This window comes from Salmo salar, chromosome 05 (genome assembly GCF_965601325.2).
Source record: "Salmo salar chromosome 05, fSalSal1, whole genome shotgun sequence".
NCBI classification, from domain to species: domain Eukaryota; kingdom Metazoa; phylum Chordata; class Actinopteri; order Salmoniformes; family Salmonidae; genus Salmo; species Salmo salar.
Genome location: NC_138295.1, coordinates 10,223,532 through 10,247,805, shown reverse-complemented (window position 1 = coordinate 10,247,805; position 24,274 = coordinate 10,223,532). Strand labels below are relative to the sequence as shown.

The following is a 24,274-nucleotide window of genomic DNA, read 5'->3' as shown; positions in this document are numbered from 1 at the left end:
TCCTGATTTATACCTGGTTATGCTACCAGATTAGGAAATGCTCTGGGCCCCAGAGAAAACAATTTGCCCCACCACTCTGTGACCTGTGGTGCCACCTCACCGGTCTAAAAAATCATTGCATTGGGTTTCAAAGACTATTACTTAACCCGGACGACGCTGGGCCAATTGTGCGCCACCCTATGGGACTCCCAATCACGTCCGGTTGTGATACAGCCTGGAATCGAACCAGGGTCTGTAGTGACGCCTCTAGCACTGAGATGCACTGCCTTAAGACTTGAGACTTGCTTAGGACATGCAAAAATTGTGACTTGGTCCCATCTCTAAGTTTTACACCTTGGTTTTCTTTAGCAGAATAGTTTTTTTCATTTTGTCAGTTCATAAAACACCTGTTATTAGCCTACATGTTGTAACGAAGTAATAATAATGCGTAATAATGCATACTTGATGAATAATAAGAATAATGCATACTTTTTTTTCCAGGTCTTTGACTATTAGCCTATAATAAAATTAAATCACTTTCCAACCTCTTGATTTATAGTCTGTATTTCCAGCTCACCATCAGGACCGGCCCAGACCAACACAGCTCAGGTTGTCTGTGTTTCTCCTTCTCCGTGCGTAAAACTGTTCTCAAGGAAAACCAAGCCGCACCATCCGTCTCCTCGCTACAGTACTAAATCAATGCAATAGAGGCTCCACCGTGTACAGTACCGTCTTACTACATGTGAGACTATAACAAATTGCATTTCAGCACATAGGGGGTGTTGCCACAAAGTAGCCATATTGAATGAATTGAGACGTTCCACTGTCAACCATCGCAGTCAACCCAACTAGGTCCAGATGAAGACAGCTCCTCGTAAATTCTACTCCCCACACTTTTCTTCTTCACGATGGCCGCCACGGACATAGACATTTTCGCTGTAAGTAGCCTAGAGATTTGCTGCGTTTCACAAACATCGTGAATTAACAGCCTAGTGCATTATGCATAGCCTACGTTGCAGTGTGCCTACTGGTATATTCTGGTATAAGGTAGCTGCTGATTAGACGGATATGTTACATCTAAAGTGGGGTATCATCAACACCGGGAGAGCAGTGATTTCCTTCCCGTAGACTAGATAGCCTTTGGAGAACTGTAGCCTACGCTTGACGCATAATTGTCGACCATGTTCTAGGTTGTTTATAAAATGTTAATTGATGCTAGGTATGCAATTGACGCATTTTATACGTTGCACTCTGATATTGCTGATATTGACACCTCACTCTGCTGTCACTCAGAGATTAAACCAATAGCCACTCGATGCTACATTGTATCAATTCGGTCCACATATGCGTCATTTGCCACTGTCAGTGAAACATTGTAACAGTTTTAGAACGTGTTTATTATAGCCACGCAGGCATTGCATGTTTGTCGAGAGAAGAGGGTTGATACATTGTAACTACATCACTACAATGGAAGGAGGGAGAGTTCAACTGTCAGTGCAACACTAGCTAAGAGGATAATTAGTTTGAGTTGTTGTGAATTGAAGCTAACCTGCGGATAACAGGATAAGTAGGTAAGTAGCAGCCACTTGTCTCTCCATGAGGGAACTGAACGAATCCTCAGTTCAACAGGATAGGAACACACACACTCTGAGGACGTGTGTATCTGTCAACATGACATCCTTCAATGTTTGTTCGTTATGGCAGCCTACTGAATTTGAAATTGATCCCAAGGCCAGAGGGGTCATAATTTAAGGTTTGAACACAAGCCACTTGTCTTCATATCCAAGCTACTTATTTTCATATCCAAGCTACTTATTTTCATATCCAAGCTACTTATCTTCATACACAAGCCACTTATCTTCATATCCAAGCTACTTATCTTCATATCCAAGCCACTTATCTTCATATCCAAGCTACTTATCTTCATATCAAGCTACTTATCTTCATATACAAGCCACTTATTTTCATATCCAAGCCACTTATCTTCATATCCAAGCTACTTGTCTTCATATCCAAGCTACTTATCTTCATATCCAAGGCACTTATTATCATATCCAAGCCACTTATCTTCATATCCAAGCTACTTATCTTCATACACAAGCCACTTATCTTCATATCCAAGCTACTTATCTTCATATCCAAGCCACTTATCTTCATATCCAAGCTACTTATCTTCATATCAAGCTACTTATCTTCATATCCAAGCTACTTATTTTCATATCCAAGCTACTTATCTTCATATCCAAGCTACTTATCTTCATATCCAAGCCACTTATCTTCATATCCAAGCCACTTATCTTCATATCCAAGCTACTTATCTTCATATCCAAGCTACTTATCTTCACTCATTCTGAGCACATAGTTATTGAGTTAGTCCTTCAATTAATCACTGTAGTTCAGTTTGCACCACACACACACACACACACACACACACACACACACACACACACACACACACATTACGGCACATGGATGTGAAGCGGATGACAGATTGTGTTTGTTAAGGGTGTGAAATAACAGCTACACAGAGGGATCTTTGTGCCCGTGTGTACGTGTGTGTGTGTGTAGAGCACTGGGCCAGTGGCACAGATGATTGTTGTGTTGAGCTCATCCTTGTCCTCATGGCTAGTCCTCTGTGCTGTGAATAACAACATGCTGTCTTTCTGAAGACGGCCCAGCCTTCTGAGCTGTGAATAACAATACATTTTTTATTTAACCATTATTTAACTAGGCAAGTCAGTTAAGAACAAATTCTTATTTACAATAATGGCCTACCCTGGCCAAATTGTGCGGCGTGTTATGGGACTCCCAATCATGGCCGGATGTGATACAGCCTGGAATCAAACCAGGGACTGTAGTGACACCTCTTGCACTGAGATGCAGTGCCTTAGACAGCTGCGCCACTCAGGAGCCCAAACATGCTGTGTTTCTGAAGACGGCCCAGCTCTCTGTGTTGGGAATAACAACATGCTGTGTTTCTGAAGACGGCCCAGCTCTCTGTGTTGGGAATAACAACATGCTGTGTTTCTGAAGACGGCCCAGCTCTCTGTGTTGGGAATAACAACATGCTGTGTTTCTGAAGACGGCCCAGCTCTCTGTGTTGGGAATAACAACATGCTGTGTTTCTGAAGACGGCCCAGCTCTCTGTGTTGGGAATAACAACATGCTGTGTTTCTGAAGACGGTCCAGCTCTCTGTGTTGGGAATAACAACATGCTGTGTTTCTGAAGACGGCCCAGCTCTCTGTGTTGGGAATAACAACATGCTGTGTTTCTGAAGACGGCCCAGCTCTCTGTGTTGGGAATAACAACATGCTGTGTTTCTGAAGACGGCCCAGCTCTCTGTGTTGGGAATAACAACATGCTGTGTTTCTGAAGACGGTCCAGCTCTCTGTGTTGGGAATAACAACATGCTGTGTTTCTGAAGACGGCCCAGCTCTCTGTGTTGGGAATAACAACATGCTGTGTTTCTGAAGACGGCCCAGCTCTCTGTGTTGGGAATAACAACATGCTGTGTTTCTGAAGACGGCCCAGCTCTCTGTGTTGGGAATAACAACATGCTGTGTTTCTGAAGACGGCCCAGCTCTCTGTGTTGGGAATAACAACATGCTGTGTTTCTGAAGACGGTCCAGCTCTCTGTGTTGGGAATAACAACATGCTGTGTTTCTGAAGACGGCCCAGCTCTCTGTGTTGGGAATAACAACATGCTGTGTTTCTGAAGACGGCCCAGCTCTCTGTGTTGGGAATAACAACATGCTGTGTTTCTGAAGACGGCCCAGCTCTCTGTGTTGGGAATAACAACATGCTGTGTTTCTGAAGACGGCCCAGCTCTCTGTGTTGGGAATAACAACATGCTGTGTTTCTGAAGACGGTCCAGCTCTCTGTGTTGGGAATAACAACATGCTGTGTTTCTGAAGACGGCCCAGCTCTCTGTGTTGGGAATAACAACATGCTGTGTTTCTGAAGACGGTCCAGCTCTCTGTGTTGGGAATAACAACATGCTGTGTTTCTGAAGACGGTCCAGCTCTCTGTGTTGGGAATAACAACATGCTGTGTTTCTGAAGACGGCCCAGCTCTCTGTGTTGGGAATAACAACATGCTGTGTTTCTGAAGACGGTCTAGGTACACTCCCAAATTGCACCCTATTCCCTATGTAGTCACTACTTTTGACCAGGGCCTATAGAGCTCTCATCATAGCTAGTGCACTACATAGGGAATAGGGTGCCATTTGGGACTCTGAAGACAGCGCAGGTTCAGTATCTGGCTATGGGAAAATGGATTGCATGGACTGCATGCTAATATTCTGGGTTAAATATAACCTAGCATTATACAGGCCTTCATCCTGGTTTAAATATAACCTAGAATTAGACAGGCCTTCATCCTGGGTTAAATATAACCTAGAATTAGACAGGGTTCATTCTGGGTTAAATATAACCTAGAATTAGACAGGGTTCATTCTGGGTTAAATATAACCTAGAATTAGTCAGGGTTCATCCTGGGTTAAATATAACCTAGAATTAGTCAGGGTTCATCCTGGGTTAAATATAACCTAGAATTAGTCAGGGTTCATTCTGGGTTAAATATAACCTAGAATTAGTCAGGGTTCATCCTGGGTTAAATATAACCTATAATTATAGTCAGGCCTTCTTCCTGAATCCTGAAATTGCCAAGAAACTGAAGATCTTGTACAACGCTGTGTACTACCCCCTTCACAGAACAGCTTCATTAAATAGTGCCCGCAAAACACCAGTCTCAACGTCAACAGTGAAGAGGCGACTCCAGGATGCTGGCCTTCTAGGCAGAGTTACAAAGAAAAAGCCATATCTCAGACTGGCCAATAAAAATAAAAGATGGGCAAAAGAACACAGACACTGGACAGAGGAGCTCTGCCTAGAAGGCCAGCATCCCAGAGTCCCCTCTTCACTGTTGACGTTGAGACTGGTGTTTTGGGGGTACTATTTAATGAAGCTGCCAGTTGAGGACTTGAGGCATCTGTTTCTAAAACTAGACACTCTGATGTACGTGTCCTCTTGCTCAGTTGTGCACCGGGGCCTCCCACTCCTCTTTCTATTCTGGTTAGAGCCAGTTTGCGCTGTTCTGTGAAGGGAGTAGTAGACAGCGTTGTACGATATCTTCAGTTTCTTGGCAATTTCTCGCATGGAATAGACTTCATTTCTCAGAACAAGAATAGACCGACAAGTTTCAGAAGAAAGTTCTTTGTTTCTGGCCATTTTGAGCCTGTAATCAAACCCATAAATGCTGATGCTCCTGATACTCAACTAGTCTAAAGAAGGACAGTTTTATTGCTTCTTTAATCAGGACGTCAGTTTTCAGCTGTGCTAGCATAATTGAAAAAGGGTTTTCTAATGATCAATTAGCCTTTTAAAATGATAAACTTGGATTAGCTAACACAACGTGTCATTAGAACACAGGAGTGATGGTTGCTGATAATGGGCCTATGTAGATATTCCATAAAGAATCTGCCGTTTCCAGCTATAATAGTCATTTACAACATTAACAATGTCTACACTGTATTTCTGATCAATTTGATGTTATTTTAATGGACAAAATTCTTTGAGGGGAAAACAAGGACATTTCTAAGTGACCCCAAACGTTTGAACGGTAGTGTATATTTTTGGTTTACACATTTATAACATGTGATTGTCTCTCCACAGAATGAAGGGGAGCGTTGCCTGGAGCTGGGCGGCCATGTTGGGTTTGACAGTCTTCCAGACCAGTTGGTCAGTAAATCAGTCACACAGGGATTCTGCTTCAACATCATGTGTGTTGGTACGTAACGTCTGAGACCATTCCAGCCTGCAACATCTTACCGCGTCTCAGTTCTCACTACAGATACAACTCCAGCCTTAGTGCCAGTCTATTTCTACTGTAGCTAAAGGCAAGGATGTTTTCTGAATGCAGGAACATTCCGGTACCCAGGCTAAAACATCTTCAGTCACAGCATTTTTATTTTCTCACTCACATCTTTTTAAAATGTTCATCGTATTTTCTACTTTTCTCTTTTTCTTCATCTCAGGTGAGACAGGGATAGGGAAGTCAACGTTGATGAACACGCTATTCAACACACTGTTTGAGGCTGAGGAGGCCAGCCACTACCAGAACGGTGTGTACCTGCGGCCCAGGACCTACGACCTGAAGGAGAGCAACGTTCAGCTCAAACTGACCGTAGTCGACACCGTGGGGTTCGGAGACCAGATCAACAAGGAGGAGAGGTGATAGTACAGGAACAGCTGGATAGGAGGTGGTTTGGTGAACCACACTCACGTGATGAGTAACCTTGCCTGACATCTGGTTGAGATGTTTAGCTCATGGATTTGTGTAGGTACTGTAGGGAGAGGAATAGCATCAGGACTGTTCAGTTAAGGGTTCAGGTTGGGGTTCAGGTTGGGGTTCAGGTTAGGGTTCAGGTTAGGGTTCAGGTTGGGGTTCAGGTTGGGGTTCAGGTTGGGGTTCAGGTTAGGGTTCAGTTTGGGGTTAGGGTTCAGGTTAGGGTTCAGGTTGGGGTTCAGGTTGGGGTTCAGGTTAGGGTTCAGGTTATGGTTCAGGTTATGGTTCAGGTTATGGTTCAGGTTGGGGTTCAGGTTGGGGTTCAGGTTAGTGTTCAGGTTAGGGTTCAGGTTGGGGTTCAGGTTAGGGTTCAGGTTAGGGTTCAGGTTAGGGTTCAGGTTGGGGTTCAGGTTAGGGTTCAGGTTGGGGTTCAGGTTGGGGTTCAGGTTGGGGTTCAGGTTGGGGTTCAGGTTAGGGTTCAGGTTGGGGTTCAGGTTAGGGTTCAGGTTAGGGTTAGGGTTCAGGTTAGGGTTCAGGTTGGGGTTCAGGTTAGGGTTCAGGTTGGGGTTCAGGTTAGGGTTCAGGTTATGGTTCAGGTTGGGGTTCAGGTTAGGGTTCAGGTTAGGGTTAGGGTTCAGGTTAGGGTTCAGGTTGGGGTTCAGGTTAGGGTTCAGGTTGGGGTTCAGGTTAGGGTTCAGGTTAGGGTTCAGGTTGGGGTTAGGGTTCAGGTTAGGGTTCAGGTTGGGGTTCAGGTTAGGGTTCAGGTTGGGGTTGGGGTTCAGGTTAGGGTTCAGGTTGGGGTTCAGGTTGGGGTTCAGGTTGGGGTTCAGGTTATGGTTCAGGTTGGGGTTCAGGTTAGGGTTCAGGTTGGGGTTCAGGTTAGGGTTCAGGTTAGGGTTCAGGTTGGGGTTCAGGTTAGGGTTCAGGTTGGGGTTGGGGTTCAGGTTAGGGTTCAGGTTGGGGTTCAGGTTGGGGTTCAGGTTGGGGTTCAGGTTAGGGTTCAGGTTGGGGTTCAGGTTAGGGTTAGTCATTAAAATAGCACTTCTTCTTGGATGGTTTCTAGATACTGAACCTACTTTCATTCAGTGGTTAAAGGTTATTAAGACAGGCTGTAGCTATAAGAAGACCAACGGTGGACATTCAGCATTCCTCCTCAGGCCCTCTCAACTAGTGGCCCTCCAGCCAACACACATACAGTGGAAAGGATTGGCATAGCTCAAGGCTTTGGGTCTTTGTGCAGCCATGAATGGGAAGGAAGAGTAGGGAGAGGATGATTAGACGAGCTAATGCAATCTGAAAAGGAACTTGAATAGTCTAACAACAGGGACTGGGGAAGTGAATTTTTGGAGCGGTCTTATCGTGGGGGTTTGTAACCCAGATACTCAACTATTTGTTTCTTGAATAGCAGGGAAAACTTTCTACGATATTTATTTTCTGGTGAAAATTTGAGGTTGAGAATAAATACTGTATATGTTTTCAGACCGTGTATTGTTTTATCACTTTTCTCAGGGATGTGATTGTTCCCGGTTTAATCAGGAATTCCTGCTTTTCTAACATTCTCCATTCACTTGTAATTGAAACTGACCTATCCCCAAAGCCCAAATCCTGACCACATTCATGTTGGTCTTTCTGTGCGCTGCAGCTTCAAGCCCATAGTGGACTACATCGACACCCAGTTTGAGACCTACCTGCAGGAGGAGATGAAGATCAAGCGTTCCCTGTTCGACTACCACGACACCAGGATCCATATCTGTCTCTACTTCATCGCCCCTACTGGACACTCTCTCAAATCCCTGGATCTGGTCACCATGAAGAAACTGGACTGCAAGGTAACGTTTGAAATACACCATATAAAAGTTTGTGGACACCCCTTCAAATTAGTCTATTCGGCAATTTCAGCCACACCCGTTGCTAACAGTTGTATAAAATCGAGCACACAGCCATGCAATCTCCATAGACGAACGTTGGCAGTAGAATGGTCTTACTGAAGAGCTCAGTGACTTTCAACGTGGCATCGTCATAGGATGTGACCTTTCCGATAAGTCAGTTCTACAAATTTCTGGCCTGCTCGGGCTCCCGAGTGGCGCAGCGTTCTACGGCATTGCATCTCAGTGCTAGAGGCGTCACTACAGACCCTGGTTCAAGTCCCCGCAGCAATGTTCCAACATCTAATGGAAAGCCTTCCCAGAAGAGTGGAGGCTGTTATAGCAGCGAAGGGAGGGACCAACTCCATATTAATGCCCATGATTTTGGAATGAGATGTTTGACGAGCAAGTGTCCACATACTTTTGGTCATGTGGTGTACACATATTGTTGTATTAGGAGCTGCTCTTACACTGTCGCAGGAAAACATTTTTGGACATTGACGTGTTAGCATCTGAAGCGTTGGACATCATAGAGTTGAACAGGTGCTGTAGGCCTGAACGATACTGACAGGTGTTCAGGCACAACCAGTTCATGTTTTATATCAAAGTAGAGCTGCATTGCATTTTGATGCTTGTATTTGTGTCAGTCCAGAGTTAATATAAAAACCATAGTAGACCTGATGATTGAAACGCTATTGGAATGGAAAAGCTGCTCCTCCCTGTCCTCCAGGTAAACATCATCCCCATCATTGCCAAGGCAGACACCATATCTAAGAGCGAGCTGCACAAGTTCAAGATCAAGATCATGTCAGAGCTGGTGAGCAACGGTGTTCAGATCCACCAGTTTCCTACTGAGGACGAGGCTGTCACCGAGATCAACTCCTCTATGAATGTGAGTCTGACACACACACACACACACACACACACACACACCCTTGTCACATCACAGTGCAGTTGTGTATGCCAGGCACCTGTACACTGTAATCAGTTGTGTATGCCAGGCACCTGTACACTGTAATCAGTTGTGTATGCCAGGCACCTGTACACTGTAATCAGTTGTGTATGCCAGGCACCTGTACACTGTAATCAGTTGTGTATGCCAGGCACCTGTACACTGTAATCAGTTGTGTATGCCAGGCACCTGTACACTGTAATCAGTTGTGTATGCCAGGCACCTGTACACTGTAATCAGTTGTGTATGCCAGGCACCTGTACACTGTAATCAGATGTGTATGCCAGGCACCTGTACACTGTAATCAGATGTGTATGCCAGGCACCTGTACACTGTAATCAGTTGTGTATGCCAGGCACCTGTACACTGTAATCAGTTGTGTATGCCAGGCACCTGTACACTGTAATCAGTTGTGTATGCCAGGCACCTGTACACTGTAATCAGTTGTGTATGCCAGGCACCTGTACACTGTAATCAGATTGCTTGCCTTCCTGATTTACTGCGTCAGCCGAGGAGCCGATGATTGATTGATTGATTGATTGATTGATTGATTGATTAAAAGAGACAACAGTGTCTTCCTCTTCTTCAATGCCTTAAAGAAACACCAGCTTATTTGTGACACATTGCTGTGGTCTTGTGTTTTTCAACAAGTCATTGTTATATTATAACAGGGGTCATACATGCTCATGACAGTCTTATCATGCGTTATAAAGAGTTACTAAATGTTCCCATATTAAATGAAAACCTTTGTTCCAGGCCCATCTGCCCTTTGCTGTGGTGGGGAGTGTTGAGGAGGTTGAAGTGGGGAATAAGATGGTAAAAGCCAGACTGTACCCCTGGGGAACTGTACAGGGTAGGTATATCTCTATTGATCCTGTACCCCTGGGGAACTGTACAGGGTAGGTATATCTCTATTGATCCTGTACCCCTGGGGAACTGTACAGGGTAGGTATATCTCTATTGATCCTGTACCCCTGGGGAACTGTACAGGGTAGGTATCTCTCTATTGATCCTGTACCCCTGGGGAACTGTACAGGGTAGGTATATCTCTATTGATCCTGTACCCCTGGGGAACTGTACAGGGTAGGTATATCTCTATTGATCCTGTACCCCTGGGGAACTGTACAGGGTAGGTATATCTCTATTGATCCTGTACCCCTGGGGAACTGTACAGGGTAGGTATATCTCTATTGATCCTGTACCCCTGGGGAACTGTACAGGGTAGGTATATCTCTATTGATCCTGTACCCCTGGGGAACTGTACAGGGTAGGTATATCTCTATTGATCCTGTACCCCTGGGGAACTGTACAGGGTAGGTATATCTCTATTGATCCTGTACCCCTGGGGAACTGTACAGGGTAGGTATCTCTCTATTGATCCTGTACCCCTGGGGAACTGTACAGGGTAGGTATATCTCTATTGATCCTGTACCCCTGGGGAACTGTACAGGGTAGGTATATCTCTATTGATCCTGTACTCCTGGGGAACTGTACAGGGTAGGTATATCTCTATTGATCCTGTACCCCTGGGGAACTGTACAGGGTAGGTATATCTCTATTGATCCTGTACCCCTGGGGAACTGTACAGGGTAGGTATATCTCTATTGGAACTGTACAGGGTAGGTATATCTCTATTGATTCTGTACCCCTGGGGAACTGTACAGGGTAGGTATATCTCTATTGGAACTGTACAGGGTAGGTATATCTCTATTGATTCTGTACCCCTGGGGAACTGTACAGGGTAGGTATATCTCTATTGATCCTGTACCCCTGGGGAACTGTACAGGGTAGGTATATCTCTATTGATCCTGTACCCCTGGGGAACTGTACAGGGTAGGTATATCTCTATTGATTCTGTACATTGATTATACATTTATATAACCATACAAATAATTTGGAAAGTGGACAACACAGTAGCAGATCAAATAAGAACACACAGTAATCACTAAAAGTCCCTTTTTCTATACTACTGATGCAAGCAGAGCAAGACCTCAGAATCAATAGGCCTGGGCTAGAAAAGTGAATACATATCATCAATGCAATCGATATTACGCAATCGCTAGAGACCCGTATCATTAAAGCATCGATATATTACACAATCACTAGAGATCCATATCATTAAAGCCAATATAAAAAAAATACTTTAATTGTTATTTTCTCAAATGCGTATTGTTGTTAACTTGCTATTGAATGACCAGTCCCTTTCAAACTATAAGTTATTTGTCACCATATTAAACCAACCATATAACTCAGTCCTGTTGTGTTGATCAGTGGAGAACGAGAGCCACTGTGACTTTGTGAAGCTGAGAGAGATGTTGCTGAGAGTGAACATGGAAGACCTGAGAGAGCAGACTCACGCCAGACACTACGAGCTCTACAGACGCTGCAAACTGGAGGAGATGGGATTTACAGATACAGACCCCGACAACAAACCCTTCAGGTGAGACCAGCTCTTGTTCAATGTTACATAGCGGGCAGGTTGTCTACCCTTTTTTTGGGCTGAAGGTTTGTCATCAAATATGCACAATATAAACTGTAATTAGACCAGTGATAGAAGTGAAAATACGGCCAAAGCATCAGAACACCTGGCTCTCCAGGGGCCGCATCAGAACACCTGGCTCTCCAGGGGCCGCATCAGAACACCTGGCTCTCCAGGGGCCGCATCAGAACACCTGGCTCTCCAGGGGCCGCATCAGAACACCTGGCTCTCCAGGGGCCGCATCAGAACACCTGGCTCTCCAGGGGCCGCATCAGAACACCTGGCTCTCCAGGGGCCGCATCAGAACACCTGGCTCTCCAGGGGCCGCATCAGAACACCTGGCTCCCCAGGGGCCGCATCAGAACACCTGGCTCCCCAGGGGCCGCATCAGAACACCTGGCTCTCCAGGGGCCGCATCAGAACACCTGGCTCTCCAGGGGCCGCATCAGAACACCTGGCTCTCCAGGGGCCAGTGAGTACATCTACAGTAAGGAGCAAAAGCCCATGGACGTCTCACAGCAGTCAGAGACCTAATACACATTCTACAATGAAATATAGACACCTTATTCCCTACTTAGTGCACTACTAATGACCAGGGAACCCTGTTCCCTATGTAGTGCACTATATAGGCAATAGGGTGCATTTGGGATGCATCCATATGCCTGTTTAACTGTAACTACCTTGTCTTCCCTCACCAACCAGTCTGCAGGAGACGTATGAAGCCAAGAGGAAAGAGTTCCTGGGGGATCTGCAGCATAACGAGGACCACATGAGACAGATGTTTGTCAACAAGGTGAAGGAGACCGAGGCAGAGCTGAAAGTAAAGGAGAGGGAGGTAATCATTCACGGGTACTTCTAGGAGTTTGTTTTGTTTAGATTATGATGTTGTTCTGCTCCCTTTCATACTTGAACTCATCCTCATTTTGTGACCGTGTGTCTACAGACATAAGGTTACGGGGCACTTTGTGACCGTGTGTCTACAGACATAAGGTTACGGGGCACTTTGTGACCGTGTGTCTACAGACATAAGGTTACGGGGCACTTTGTGACCGTGTGTCTACAGACATAAAGGTTACGGGGCACTTTGTGACCGTGTGTCTACAGACATAAGGTTACGGGGCACTTTGTGACCGTGTGTCTACAGACATAAGGTTACGGGGCACTTTGTGACCGTGTGTCTACAGACATAAGGTTACGGGGCACTTTGTGACCGTGTGTCTACAGACATAAGGTTACGGGGCACTTTGTGACCGTGTGTCTACAGACATAAGGTTACGGGGCACTTTGTGACCGTGTGTCTACAGACATAAGGTTACGGGGCACTTTGTGACCGTGTGTCTACAGACATAAGGTTACGGGGCACTTTGTGACCGTGTGTCTACAGACATAAGGTTACGGGGCACTTTGTGACCGTGTGTCTACAGACATAAGGTTACGGGGCACTTTGGGAGCTTCTAACAGTTCGGACCCTTTTCATTTAGTTTGAACTGTTTGCTCAGTGCAGCACTCCGAGACATTTCCTTGGATGTTCCACTGCCTATGTTATTAGACGTTAAAGCACAAAGTGCCTATATGTTACCATGTTACCAACCCCTCCAATCCAGCTCCATGAGAGGTTTGAGCAGCTGAAGAAGATGCATCAGGAGGAGAAGAGAAATCTGGAGGAGAAGAGGAATGATCTGGAGGAGGAGATGAATGACTTCAACAGGAGGAAGGTGGCAGCTGAGACGCTGATTGGTCAGTCTCTACAGGGATCCTCACAACCATTCAGAAAGGACAAGAAGAAGTAAGTATTTTCTTTCTCTATCTCTCTCTCTCTCTCTCTCTCTGTCTGTCTGTCTGTCTGTCTGTTGGTCTCTGTCTGTCTGTCTGTCTGTCTGTCTGTCTGTGTGTCTGTCTCTCTGTGTGTCTGTCTCTCTGTGTGTCTGTCTGTCTGTCTGTCTGTCTGTCTGTCTGTCTGTCTGTCTGTCTGTCTGTCTGTCTGTCTGTCTGTCTGTCTGTCTGTCTGTCTGTCTGTCTGTCTGTCTCTCTCTCCCTCCTTTACTTTGTTTTTCTGTTGTTTTTAGCATTGAATCCATTATTTGATATACTATAGCACTAGTGATAGTATAGCATTCACTAGAGCCCTGAAGCTCTGGCCTAGTCATCTGCTTGTCTCTATGGGACTGACACTCGCGCAGTTGCAGTCAGGAAGTGACTAATGATATAGCATTACAGTGCCAGGAGACATCTTGGCTTGGAAACTGTGATACAGGGGACGGATTGAGTCTGACATTGTTTTCCCAGACAGTGGAGGAGGTCACAGTTTGGCCTGTCACCGCCTGATCGCCTGATGCTTGTGGTTCTGCAACACACACACATTCAAACACAATAACACACACACATTCAAACACAATAACACACACACAACACACCACCACCAGACTGTCTCTGCCAGTCTCTGTCTGTCTCGATATCCGCTAGGCTGGGTCACTGGTGTTTAGCTACACACAAAATGAATTGATAGGGTAACACTAGTCTTTTCTCACAGCCTCAGTGTATGACAACAGAAATATGACTAGACTGTGATAACACCAGTCATATGTAGCTAGGCTGAGGCTGTGGACTGTATGTGTCATTCACTGTTTGGGTGCTACCAGAAACATAGACTTGTCTGTGGGTGACGCTTAGATGCTTCAGAGTTAGACATCTAACTCTGAACCATCTAAGATGTCTAACTCTGAACCATCTAAGATGTCTAACTCTGAACCATCTAAGATGTCTAACTCTGAACCATCTAAGATGTCTAACTCTGAACCATCTAAGATGTCTAACTCTGAACCATCTAAGATGTCTAACTCTGAACCATCTAAGATGTCTAACTCTGAACCATCTAAGATGTCTAACTCTGAACCATCTAAGATGTCTAACTCTGAACCATCTAAGATATCTGAGATGGTAGCCTATTCAGTTCAGAGTTAGACATCTTGCATAAAGAATATCAGTGGTTACAAGCTTCTGTCTGTATTTCTATCCCAATGTCAATCTGTCTATTGTAATGGAATAATGATCTCTCTCCTCAGACCAAAGAGAGATCTGTTGGACATTTAACTTCATAGAGTCTCAATGACAGCAAATGTTAAGCAGCACACTGATGAGGAGGAGAAAGTGTGATGAAATGTGAGGAAATAAAGGTTGACCATGACTCTGCTGACTCCATAGACTTGGCTGATTCACCAAGTTAATGTGGAGGTTATACTGCCCTCTATTGGACAGTTCCCACATTTCACATTATAACCAGTTCATTTTATTCGTAGAGAGATGGTCCCTGTTTTCTTTCTTTGTGTGAAGATGGACAGATCATAAAACGGTTTGGTTTGATCTGTAAAACTGAAACATCCATAATGTTGAAATGATTGCGATCATTGTTAACACACTATTCTCAACTTTTTGTTTTGTTTTGCATACTATTTTCTTCTTATGATTTTCAACTCATCAAATTCTATATATGTTCCTTTTACCATATTTTTTTGCCATATTTTCTTTATTTCAGTTGATTTGTGGCACCACAGCATCACCAAGGCAACCAGGAATGTGTCTCTTCATCACCATGGAAACAAGGGACTTATTTAATTCTCAAATTGTATGAATGGACCCCAATGGCACCTCTTTGACACTACATGTGAGAGAGCGAGCGAGAGAAATGTGTGTGATGATGATGAGTTGGCTGTGAGCCGCTCTGGATTCAAGGATCAGAAAGATGACCTTACACAGTGGACTTCATGTCCAAAATGGCCCCCTATTCCCTACAGTATACATGTCTTGTGGAGTCAGCACTGGAGATCAAAGTGTGCATCCTAAATGGCCCACTATTCCCTATATAGTGCACTACTCTTGACCAGCGCCAAGTATTGCACTATATAGGGAATAGGGTGTAATTCAGGACGCAGGCTTTCTCTCCAGTGCTGACTCCACAAGACGTGTGAAAACAAAACCTGTGGACTCAGTTATGATAACTTTAGCGTATGTTGTTTTACGTTCCTGGTGTGAATGTGTCAATCTACCATCTGAAACGTACATAGACATTAAAACCAGGAAACGTAACGCATGTTTTTTCCCCAGCGGAAACATGACTAGGACTGTTTTACTGTTGCTAGGAAGAAAGTATGTATAGTTCTATCATGGTTTCCAAACTGCTTCTGAAACAGAGCAACAGCTCGCCTTCCAGGCTAATATAGTTTACCCATCATTGTGTCAAATATTGACTGTGAACTGTGAAGTGTGTGTGTGTGTGTGTGTGTGTGTGTGTGTGTGTGTGTGTGTGTGTGTGTGTGTGTGTGTGTGTGTGTGTGTGTGTGTGTGTGTGTGTGTGTGTGTGTGTGTGTGTGTGATGTGTGTATTAATTAACTGATAATGCCAGAGAAGACAGTTTTTGGAGGATATATTGGCACGGATGTTGTTAGGCATTATCACTTTTATACAACGGGCTACCAACATATTCAAATAATGATTTACATATTTTCATTAAAAAAGTGTATTTTGATGAATTTATTCATACTATTTCATCTTTCCACGAGATATAGTCCCGACACAAATTTAAGGTTGCTACCCAATCCAGCTGATTGCTGGTCGTTCGTTCTATCGGTTTGGTTGCCAGAGATGCGACCCAGTCGTTAAGTATTTTTGTTCTGTATCTACAGACCCAGTCGTTAAGTCTTTTTGTTCTGTATCTACAGACCCAGTCGTTAAGTCTTTTTGTTCTGTATCTACAGACCCAGTCGTTAAGTCTTTTTGTTCTGTATCTACAGACCCAGTCGTTAAGTCTTTTTGTTCTGTATCTACAGACCCAGTCGTTAAGTCTTTTTGTTCTGTATCTACAGACCCAGTCGTTAAGTATTTTTGTTCTGTATCTACAGACCCAGTCGTTAAGTCTTTTTGTTCTGTATCTACAGACCCAGTCGTTAAGTCTTTTTGTTCTGTATCTACAGACCCAGTCGTTAAGTCTTTTTGTTCTGTATCTACAGACCCAGTCGTTAAGTCTTTTTGTTCTGTATCTACAGACCCAGTCGTTAAGTCTTTTTGTTCTGTATCTACAGACCCAGTCGTTAAGTCTTTTTGTTCTGTATCTACAGACCCAGTCGTTAAGTCTTTTTGTTCTGTATCTACAGACCCAGTCGTTAAGTCTTTTTGTTCTGTATCTACAGACCCAGTCGTTAAGTCTTTTTGTTCTGTATCTACAGACCCAGTCGTTAAGTCTTTTTGTTCTGTATCTACAGACCCAGTCGTTAAGTCTTTTTGTTCTGTATCTACAGACCCAGTCGTTAAGTCTTTTTGTTCTGTATCTACAGACCCAGTCGTTAAGTCTTTTTGTTCTGTATCTACAGACCCAGTCGTTAAGTCTTTTTGTTCTGTATCTACAGACCCAGTCGTTAAGTCTTTTTGTTCTGTATCTACGGACCCAGTCGTTAAGTCTTTTTGTTCTGTATCTACGGACCCAGTCGTTAAGTCTTTTTGTTCTGTATCTATGGACGCGACACAGTTATGCGTTCTAAATGTTCCATTGCCATACTGGCTGGCAACGTTCTTATCCCTTGCTTGCCAGCTAGCCAACTATGGCTAATATACAGTCACGTCAAACAGTGCAGCCAGGATAACAGCAAAGTAGCTGCGTTTGGGTTTGTTTAAGGTGTTTTCTAGTGACATTTATTTGGATACATCCATAACAATGAGCTAATGATGCCTGGCATAGAATGTGCTCTCTCGTCAGGACAGTGTTGTTCAGAGGAGCTAGCCAACAACACAGCTAACACAATCACTAGCTGCATTTCGTTTCGTTTTACCTGTTATCTATTGACATTTCTTTGTATATATCCATAAAAATGATGCCAGCTGATTCATGATTTCCACTGGCTGAAAAAAGCTGTCTGTCTCTCTCATCCCGACTCCCAACACGTTCATTACTATGGGACAGCCAGAGAAGGGAATTTCAAGATTGAAACAATGTTGCAAATGTCAAAGAGACAGACAGTAAGGATTATACAAATCTCCGCTGTTGAAAACCAAATTGCTAGTCCATAAGAAATGGGATATAATGTCCAAATGTTTTTTATAATGGAGATCAAGTTTATAAATGACCTGGCTGGACTGATGAGACAGTGGATTGTGCAGTGAGATGGAACAGAGTAAATAGATATTTCAACGTCATAGGTTTAGCCGGTGGTGACTAGTGGAATAGACACTGGCTGGAATGCGGTTTTAACCAATCAGCATCCAGGATTAGATCCATCCGTTGTATAACATAGATTATGCATTTGTGTATTTATACATGCAAATGTATGTAAAGTCATCTAAATATGACTAAACCATAGTCAATAGAAGTGTAATAATTAATCCAGTGCTGTTTTACATGAATACAGAACTTGTATACTGTATATGAATATATGCATATTAATACTAGATTTTCAAGTTGCTGATAGTTTTTATGTATAAAGTATGTTATGATACTGTTGCTAGGTAGAGTCCAGTATGTTATACTGTAGCTAGGTAGAGTCCAGTATGTTATGATTCTGTAGCTAGGTAGAGTCCAGTATGTTATACTGTAGCTAGGTAGAGCCAGTATGTTATGATGCTGTAGCTAGGTAGAGTCCAGTATGTTATGATACTGCAGCTAGGTAGAGTCCAGTATGTTATGATGCTGTAGCTAGGTAGAGTCCAGTATGTTATGATACTGCAGCTAGGTAGAGTCCAGTATGTTATGATGCTGTAGCTAGGTAGAGTCCAGTATATTATGATGCTGTAGCTAGGTAGAGTCCAGTATGTTATGATGCTGTAGCTAGGTAGAGTCCAGTATGTTATGATGCTGTAGCTAGGTAGAGTCCAGTATGTTATGATGCTGTAGCTAGGTAGAGTCCAGTATGTTATACTGTAGCTAGGTAGAGTCCAGTATGTTATGATGCTGCAGCTAGGTAGAGTCCAGTATATTATGATGCTGTAGCTAGGTAGAGTCCAGTATGTTATGATGCTGTAGCTAGGTAGAGTCCAGTATGTTATACTGTAGCTAGGTAGAGTCCAGTATTTTATGCTGTAGCTAGGTAGAGTCCAGTATGTTATGCTGTAGCTAGGTAGAGTCCAGTATGTAAATACTGTAGCTAGGTAGAGTGTAGTATGTTATACTGTAGATAGGTAGAGTCTAGTATGTTATACTGTAGCTAGGTAGAGTCCAGTATGTTATGATGCTGTAGCTAGGTAGAGTCCAGTATGTTATGCTGTAGCTAGGTAGAGTCCAGTATGTTATGAGCTGTAGCTAGGTAGAGTCCAGTATGTTATGATGCTGTAGCTAGGTAGAGTCCAGTATGTTATGATGTAGCTAGGTAGAGTCCAGTATGTTATGATGTAGCTAGGTAGAGTCCAGTATGTTATGATGTAGCTAGGTAGTGTCCAGTATGTTATGATGCTGTAGCTAGGTAGAGTCCAGTATGTTATGATGCTGTAGCTAGGTAGTGTCCAGTATGTTATGCTGTAGCTAGGTAGAGTCCAGTATGTTATGATGCTGTAGCTAGGTAGAATCCAGTATGTTATGATACTGTAGCTAGGTAGAGTCCAGTATGTTATGCTGTAGCTAGGTAGAGTCCAGTATGTTATGATGCTGTAGCTAGGTAGAGTCCAGTATGTTATGTTGCTGTAGCTAGGTAGAGTCCAGTATATTCTATAATAATAATAATAATAATAATAATAATAATAATAATGATTTATTACATTTCTATAGCGCTTTTCATAGAATCTCAAAGCGCTTCAATTGCAAAAAAACAAGCAAGCAATGTAACATGACAGGTTAACCAATAAAGAGTCTTTGAAAGCTGCATCCTCAAGATAGAGAAGGTCAGTTCAGAGAGAAGGTCAGTTCAGGGTTTGAGCGGAGAAAGCTGGTCAGAGGATGGTAGAGGATGGTGATGGAGTCCGCTGATGATCTTGTAGTGGGCAAGTCTGGGAACCAGCCTGAGTCTTATAGCCGCCGCTGGACTTCTCTTCCACTCTGTGTAACACTGATGCCTCAGCAGCTCTGGGCACCAGAAAGTTTACCACACAAAGTTCAAGAATAAGTAGCCAGTCATCCTCACTATGAGCCCTCTGCCTCAGCACTGCTGTATTCCTCTGTCTGCTCTTCTGCTCACGCCACTCCTCAAATTATGTTCTTAGAAGATCAGGAATTAGCAGCCAGGTAAATAAATAAAAAATAAAAAAAAGCTTGTACTGCGTCCAGATGCATAATTCAAATAAAAACATTAGCCATTTAGCTAGCTAGCCAAGCCAAAAAGTGTTAACCTGTCTGTCAATCTGCAAAGCCATGGCTCAAGAACACCAGTTATATGCAATGTTATCAAAAACAAAAGAGATGATTTTAAAAATCAACAATTAAAAACACCTAAAAAATAACTAAATATATACACATTTACAGGAGCTCTGTGCTTAGGCTGCTACTAGGGCACCATGGCAACTAAACTCAGCAAAAAAAGAAACGTCCCTTTTTCAGGACCCTGTCTTTCAAAGATAATTCGTAAAAATCCTATTAATTTCACAGATCTTCATTGTAAAGGGTTGAAACACTGTTTCCCATACTGACTCTGAAACACAACAAAAGAAAGATGCCAAGGGTCCCTGCTCATCTGCGTGAATGTGTCTTAGGCATGCTGCAAGGAGGCATGAGGACTGAAGATGTGGACAGGGCAATAAATTGCAATGTCCGTACTGTGAGACGCCTAAGACTGTCACGCCCTGACCTGAGAGAGTCGTTTTTCTCTGTTTGGTTAGGTCAGGGTGTGACATGGGGTAGGCATTCTATGTGTTGTATGCCTATGTTGTTTTTTCTTTATTGGCTGAGTATGGTTCCTAATCAGAGGCAGCTGTCATTCGTTGTCTCTGATTGGGAATCATACTTAGGTAGCCCTTTTTTCCCCACAGTCAGTTGTGGGATCTTGTCTTTGTGTTGCATGTGTTTGCACACCTAGCTTTTCGTTCATTGTATTGTTTATTGTTTTTGCTGGTTCACATTTAAAATAAAGTATGATGAACCCAACTCACGCTGCGCCTTGGTCTACCTTTAACGACGGACGTTACAAAGACAGTGCTACAGGGAGACAGGACGGACAGCTGATCGTCCTCGCAGTGGCAGACCACGTGTAACAACACCCACACAGGATCGGTACATCCAAACATCACACCTGCGGGACAGGTACAGGATGGTAACAACAACTGCCCGAGTTACATCAGGAACGCACAATCCCTCCTTCAGTGCTCAGACTGCAATAGGCTGAAAGAGGCTGGACTGAGGGCTTATAGGCCTGTTGTAAGGCAGGTCCTCACCAGACATCTACGGCAATGACGTCGCCTATGGGCACAAACCCACCGTCGCTGGACAAGACAGGACTGGCAAAAAGTGCTCTTCACTGACGAGTCGCGGTTTTGTCTGACATGGGGTGATGGTCGGATTCGCGTTTATCATCGAAGGAATGACCGTTACACCGAGGCCTGTACCCTGGAGCGGGAGCGATTTGGAGGTAGAGGGTCCGTCATGGTAAGGGGCGGTGTGTCACAGCATCATCGGACTGAGCTTGTTGTCATTGCAGGCAATCTCAACGCTGTGCGTTACAGGGAAGACATCCTCTTCCCTCATATGGTACTCTTCCTGCAGGCTCATCCTGACATGACGCTCCAGCATGACAATGCCACCTGCCATACTGCTCGTTCTGTGCGTGATTTCCTGCAAGACAGGAATGTCATTGTTCTGCCATGGCCAGCGAAGAGCCCGGATCTCAATCCCATTGAGCACGTCTGGGACCTGTTGGATCGGAGGGTGAGGGCTAGGGCCATTCCCCCCAGAAATGTCCGGGAACTTGCAGGTGCCTTGGTGGAAGAGTGGGGTAACATCTCACAGCAAGAACTAGCAAATCTGGTGCAGTCCATGAGGAGGAGATGCACTGCAGTACTTAATGCAGCTGGTGGCCACCAGATACTGACTGTTACTTTGGACCCTCCCTTTGTTCAGGGACACATTATTCAATTTCTGTTAGTCACATGTCTGTGGAACTTGTTCAGTTTATGTCTCAGTTGTTGAATCTTGTTATGTTCATACAAATATTTTACACATGTTTTGTCACGGCTGTTTAAAGGTTCGGACCAAGGCGCAGCGTGTTTGTAGTTCCACATATTTATTATTACCGTGAAACATTTGCAATACACAAAAAACTTGAAACAACAAACTGTGACGCAGAGAGAAAACACACTACTCAAAAATTAACAACCAACAAACACAAGTGGAAAAAAACCCTACATAAATATGATCTCCAATTAGAGACAACGAGAACCGGCTGCCTCTAATTGGAGATCATCCCAACAACCCCAACATAGAAATAGAAACCTAGAAAAACCACATAGAAACAGATAACAAGAAAACCACCCAAAAACACCCCCTGTCACACCCTGACCTACTCTACTATAGAAAATGTCATCTTACAAGGATCAGGACGTGACATGTTTGCTGAAAATAAACACAGTTGACAATGAGAGGACGTTTCTTTTTTTGCTGAGTTTATACTATGCAATAAGGGTGAAAGCGACCATTCTATACAATTGAATTAAATATGTAAAGGTAAAAAGTTGAGAGGAGATATGGTTTACAGAGCTGAAGGACATGCTTCTGACTGCTGTTTATTCTCTGAAATGTTACTGTTAAAGGGAAAGAGGAGAAGACCTCTGTATGCCTTTTCATTCCAATCAAGAAGTAAAAGGGAATTCACTTGGGACGTGTATGCATTGTTCTGGGACTTCAGAAGGCGAATCATGGTTTTATCAATGCTGTATATTTGCAGCCTATAATGAATGTATAGATACAATTCATGCGTTTTTACCAGCCACACTGATCACTTACCTGTACTTTACTTCTCTGTCCTCTGTATCACTTGGCTGACAACTCAAACTGAATTATTCCACTGCTCTATCGTTTGCTACGTACTTCAGTCAGAGACTGACATCATTTAAGTCGTTTGTGGTGATGTCATAATGAGGGGTGTTGTACAAAACATAGTCATCAAAGATTGGATCATTGATAACCAATCAATGTCTCAAAGCCAATGACACATTTTCAAAACAACGCTTTACCCACGTGTGTTCTGGCCCTGGCCCAACACATCGGTTTCTGGGACCAATCAGACGGCCTAGAATTGATTTCCATTCTAGAAATCGTCAGATCCAGACTCATTGCGGAGAAGAATCTAATGTCTGTGGGTGTGGCGTAGCATTTGGCCAGAGCAAGGAGTTTGGGTAACCAGGCAACTGTATTGCATGTAATGATGCAACCATATCCTATAGCAGCAGGATTTAAAGTAGGGCGTCTTAAAATACCCAAGACCTGGTTGACTGTGGTGTTTGTGGGTCATGAATGTTGTTTCCCAACCCTGCATATCCTCCACCCATTACTTTGCTCTGAAAGTTTTATTTTAGCCTGAGTGCTAGTGTGTTTGTGCTATCATGCCTACAGCATGTATGGCTTGACAATGAGCAGTGGAATTGACAAGAGCACAAAGAAATCTGTGACCAGGCTAGTTTTTTATTTCTCCAGTAAGCCTGGGTTATCTGAGTTACATAGGAGAGATTGCTTTATTGTTCCCAGGCAATGAATCAATGAATAGCAAGTATTGTCATAGTTTTAACCTGTTTCAATCGAGGGCTAATTATGTAATAAACAGTTAATCTAAGGATTGGCATATGCAAAATACTGGTCATCAAAATACTAACTTACTTATAGACTACTTTTAGTCACATAATCATCATATTCATGTCCATAAATGTACAGTACTCAATTCCCAGTGAGTAGAGGTTTACAGAAAGTGTTATAGTTTTATGTTCTGTTCATTTATCATGACTTTCCTGGGCATGCAGTATGTATACTCTTGTAGGCTAGCCTGCCTCCTTGTCTCCTGTTCAAATCAATGACCTGAGCTTTTTCTTTTTCTTTTCATAGCTTCTTTAGTCTTCCGTCTGCGTGCTCCCTAACATCAGGAAGGAATTTAAATTAGAAGACTGACTTTCTACCACGCCAAAAGGATGGCTGTTCTATTCTTCCCCGATTTAACTATTAACAATCTATTGAGGTTACTATTTTTTACAGCGTGATTCAAAGCTTCATTTTTGTAAAATCCTTTGAGTCCCAAATGGCACCCTATTACCTATGTAGTGCACTACTTTTGACCTAAGCCCCTGGCCAAAAGTAGTGTACTACTTAGGGAATAGAGTGCCATTTAGGACAGACCCCTTGCTGTGATGTGCTCTCCTTTCTGAACTCTTCAAGTGATGTTCCTACCAATACCTGGTCCTGGAGTCTTCAATACAGTGCAGGCCAAGCTCAGCATAATATTAAACCCGTTCTCTAATACTTAGAAAGTATACAGGCTATCTATAGGGCAATAAAGTAGTGCACTATATAGGGAATAGGGTGCCATTTGGGATCCAAACTTGGTTCATTAAAAGCTGATGCTCTAAAGCCGTCAAACTCAACTCTGGACCTCAAAGCCAGTTCCACTGCATTTTTTTCATTGACCACGTTTACATGTGCACAGTATTCTGGATAATAGAGCTCATATCCTGCTTAAGGTCTTATTCAGGATAAGCTATTTACATGCACCCTTTGATATCCCGCTCATGAGTATCCCTGTATCCATGAATAAACTGAATATTCCTCA

The 24,274-nt window shown here is 43.5% G+C and overlaps 1 protein-coding gene across 2 annotated transcripts; it reads left to right on the top strand.

The window, feature by feature from the left end:
• Positions 1–562: 562 nt before the first annotated feature.
• Positions 563–24,274, top strand: LOC106604230 (septin-8-A). Of its 2 annotated transcripts, none has more exons than XM_014198693.3 (10): positions 563–917; positions 5,653–5,767; positions 6,015–6,210; positions 7,908–8,094; positions 8,861–9,022; positions 9,839–9,935; positions 11,354–11,522; positions 12,264–12,396; positions 13,166–13,347; positions 23,557–24,274. In XM_014198693.3, the coding sequence occupies exons 1-10, from the start codon at positions 888–890 to the stop codon at positions 23,609–23,611; spliced, it is 1,326 nt and encodes a 441-aa protein (XP_014054168.1). In that variant the 5' UTR covers positions 563–887; the 3' UTR covers positions 23,612–24,274. The 2 variants fall into 2 exon arrangements, with proteins under 2 accessions (XP_014054168.1, XP_014054169.1); XM_014198694.3 differs by lacking the exon at positions 23,557–24,274 and adding an exon at positions 15,094–17,444.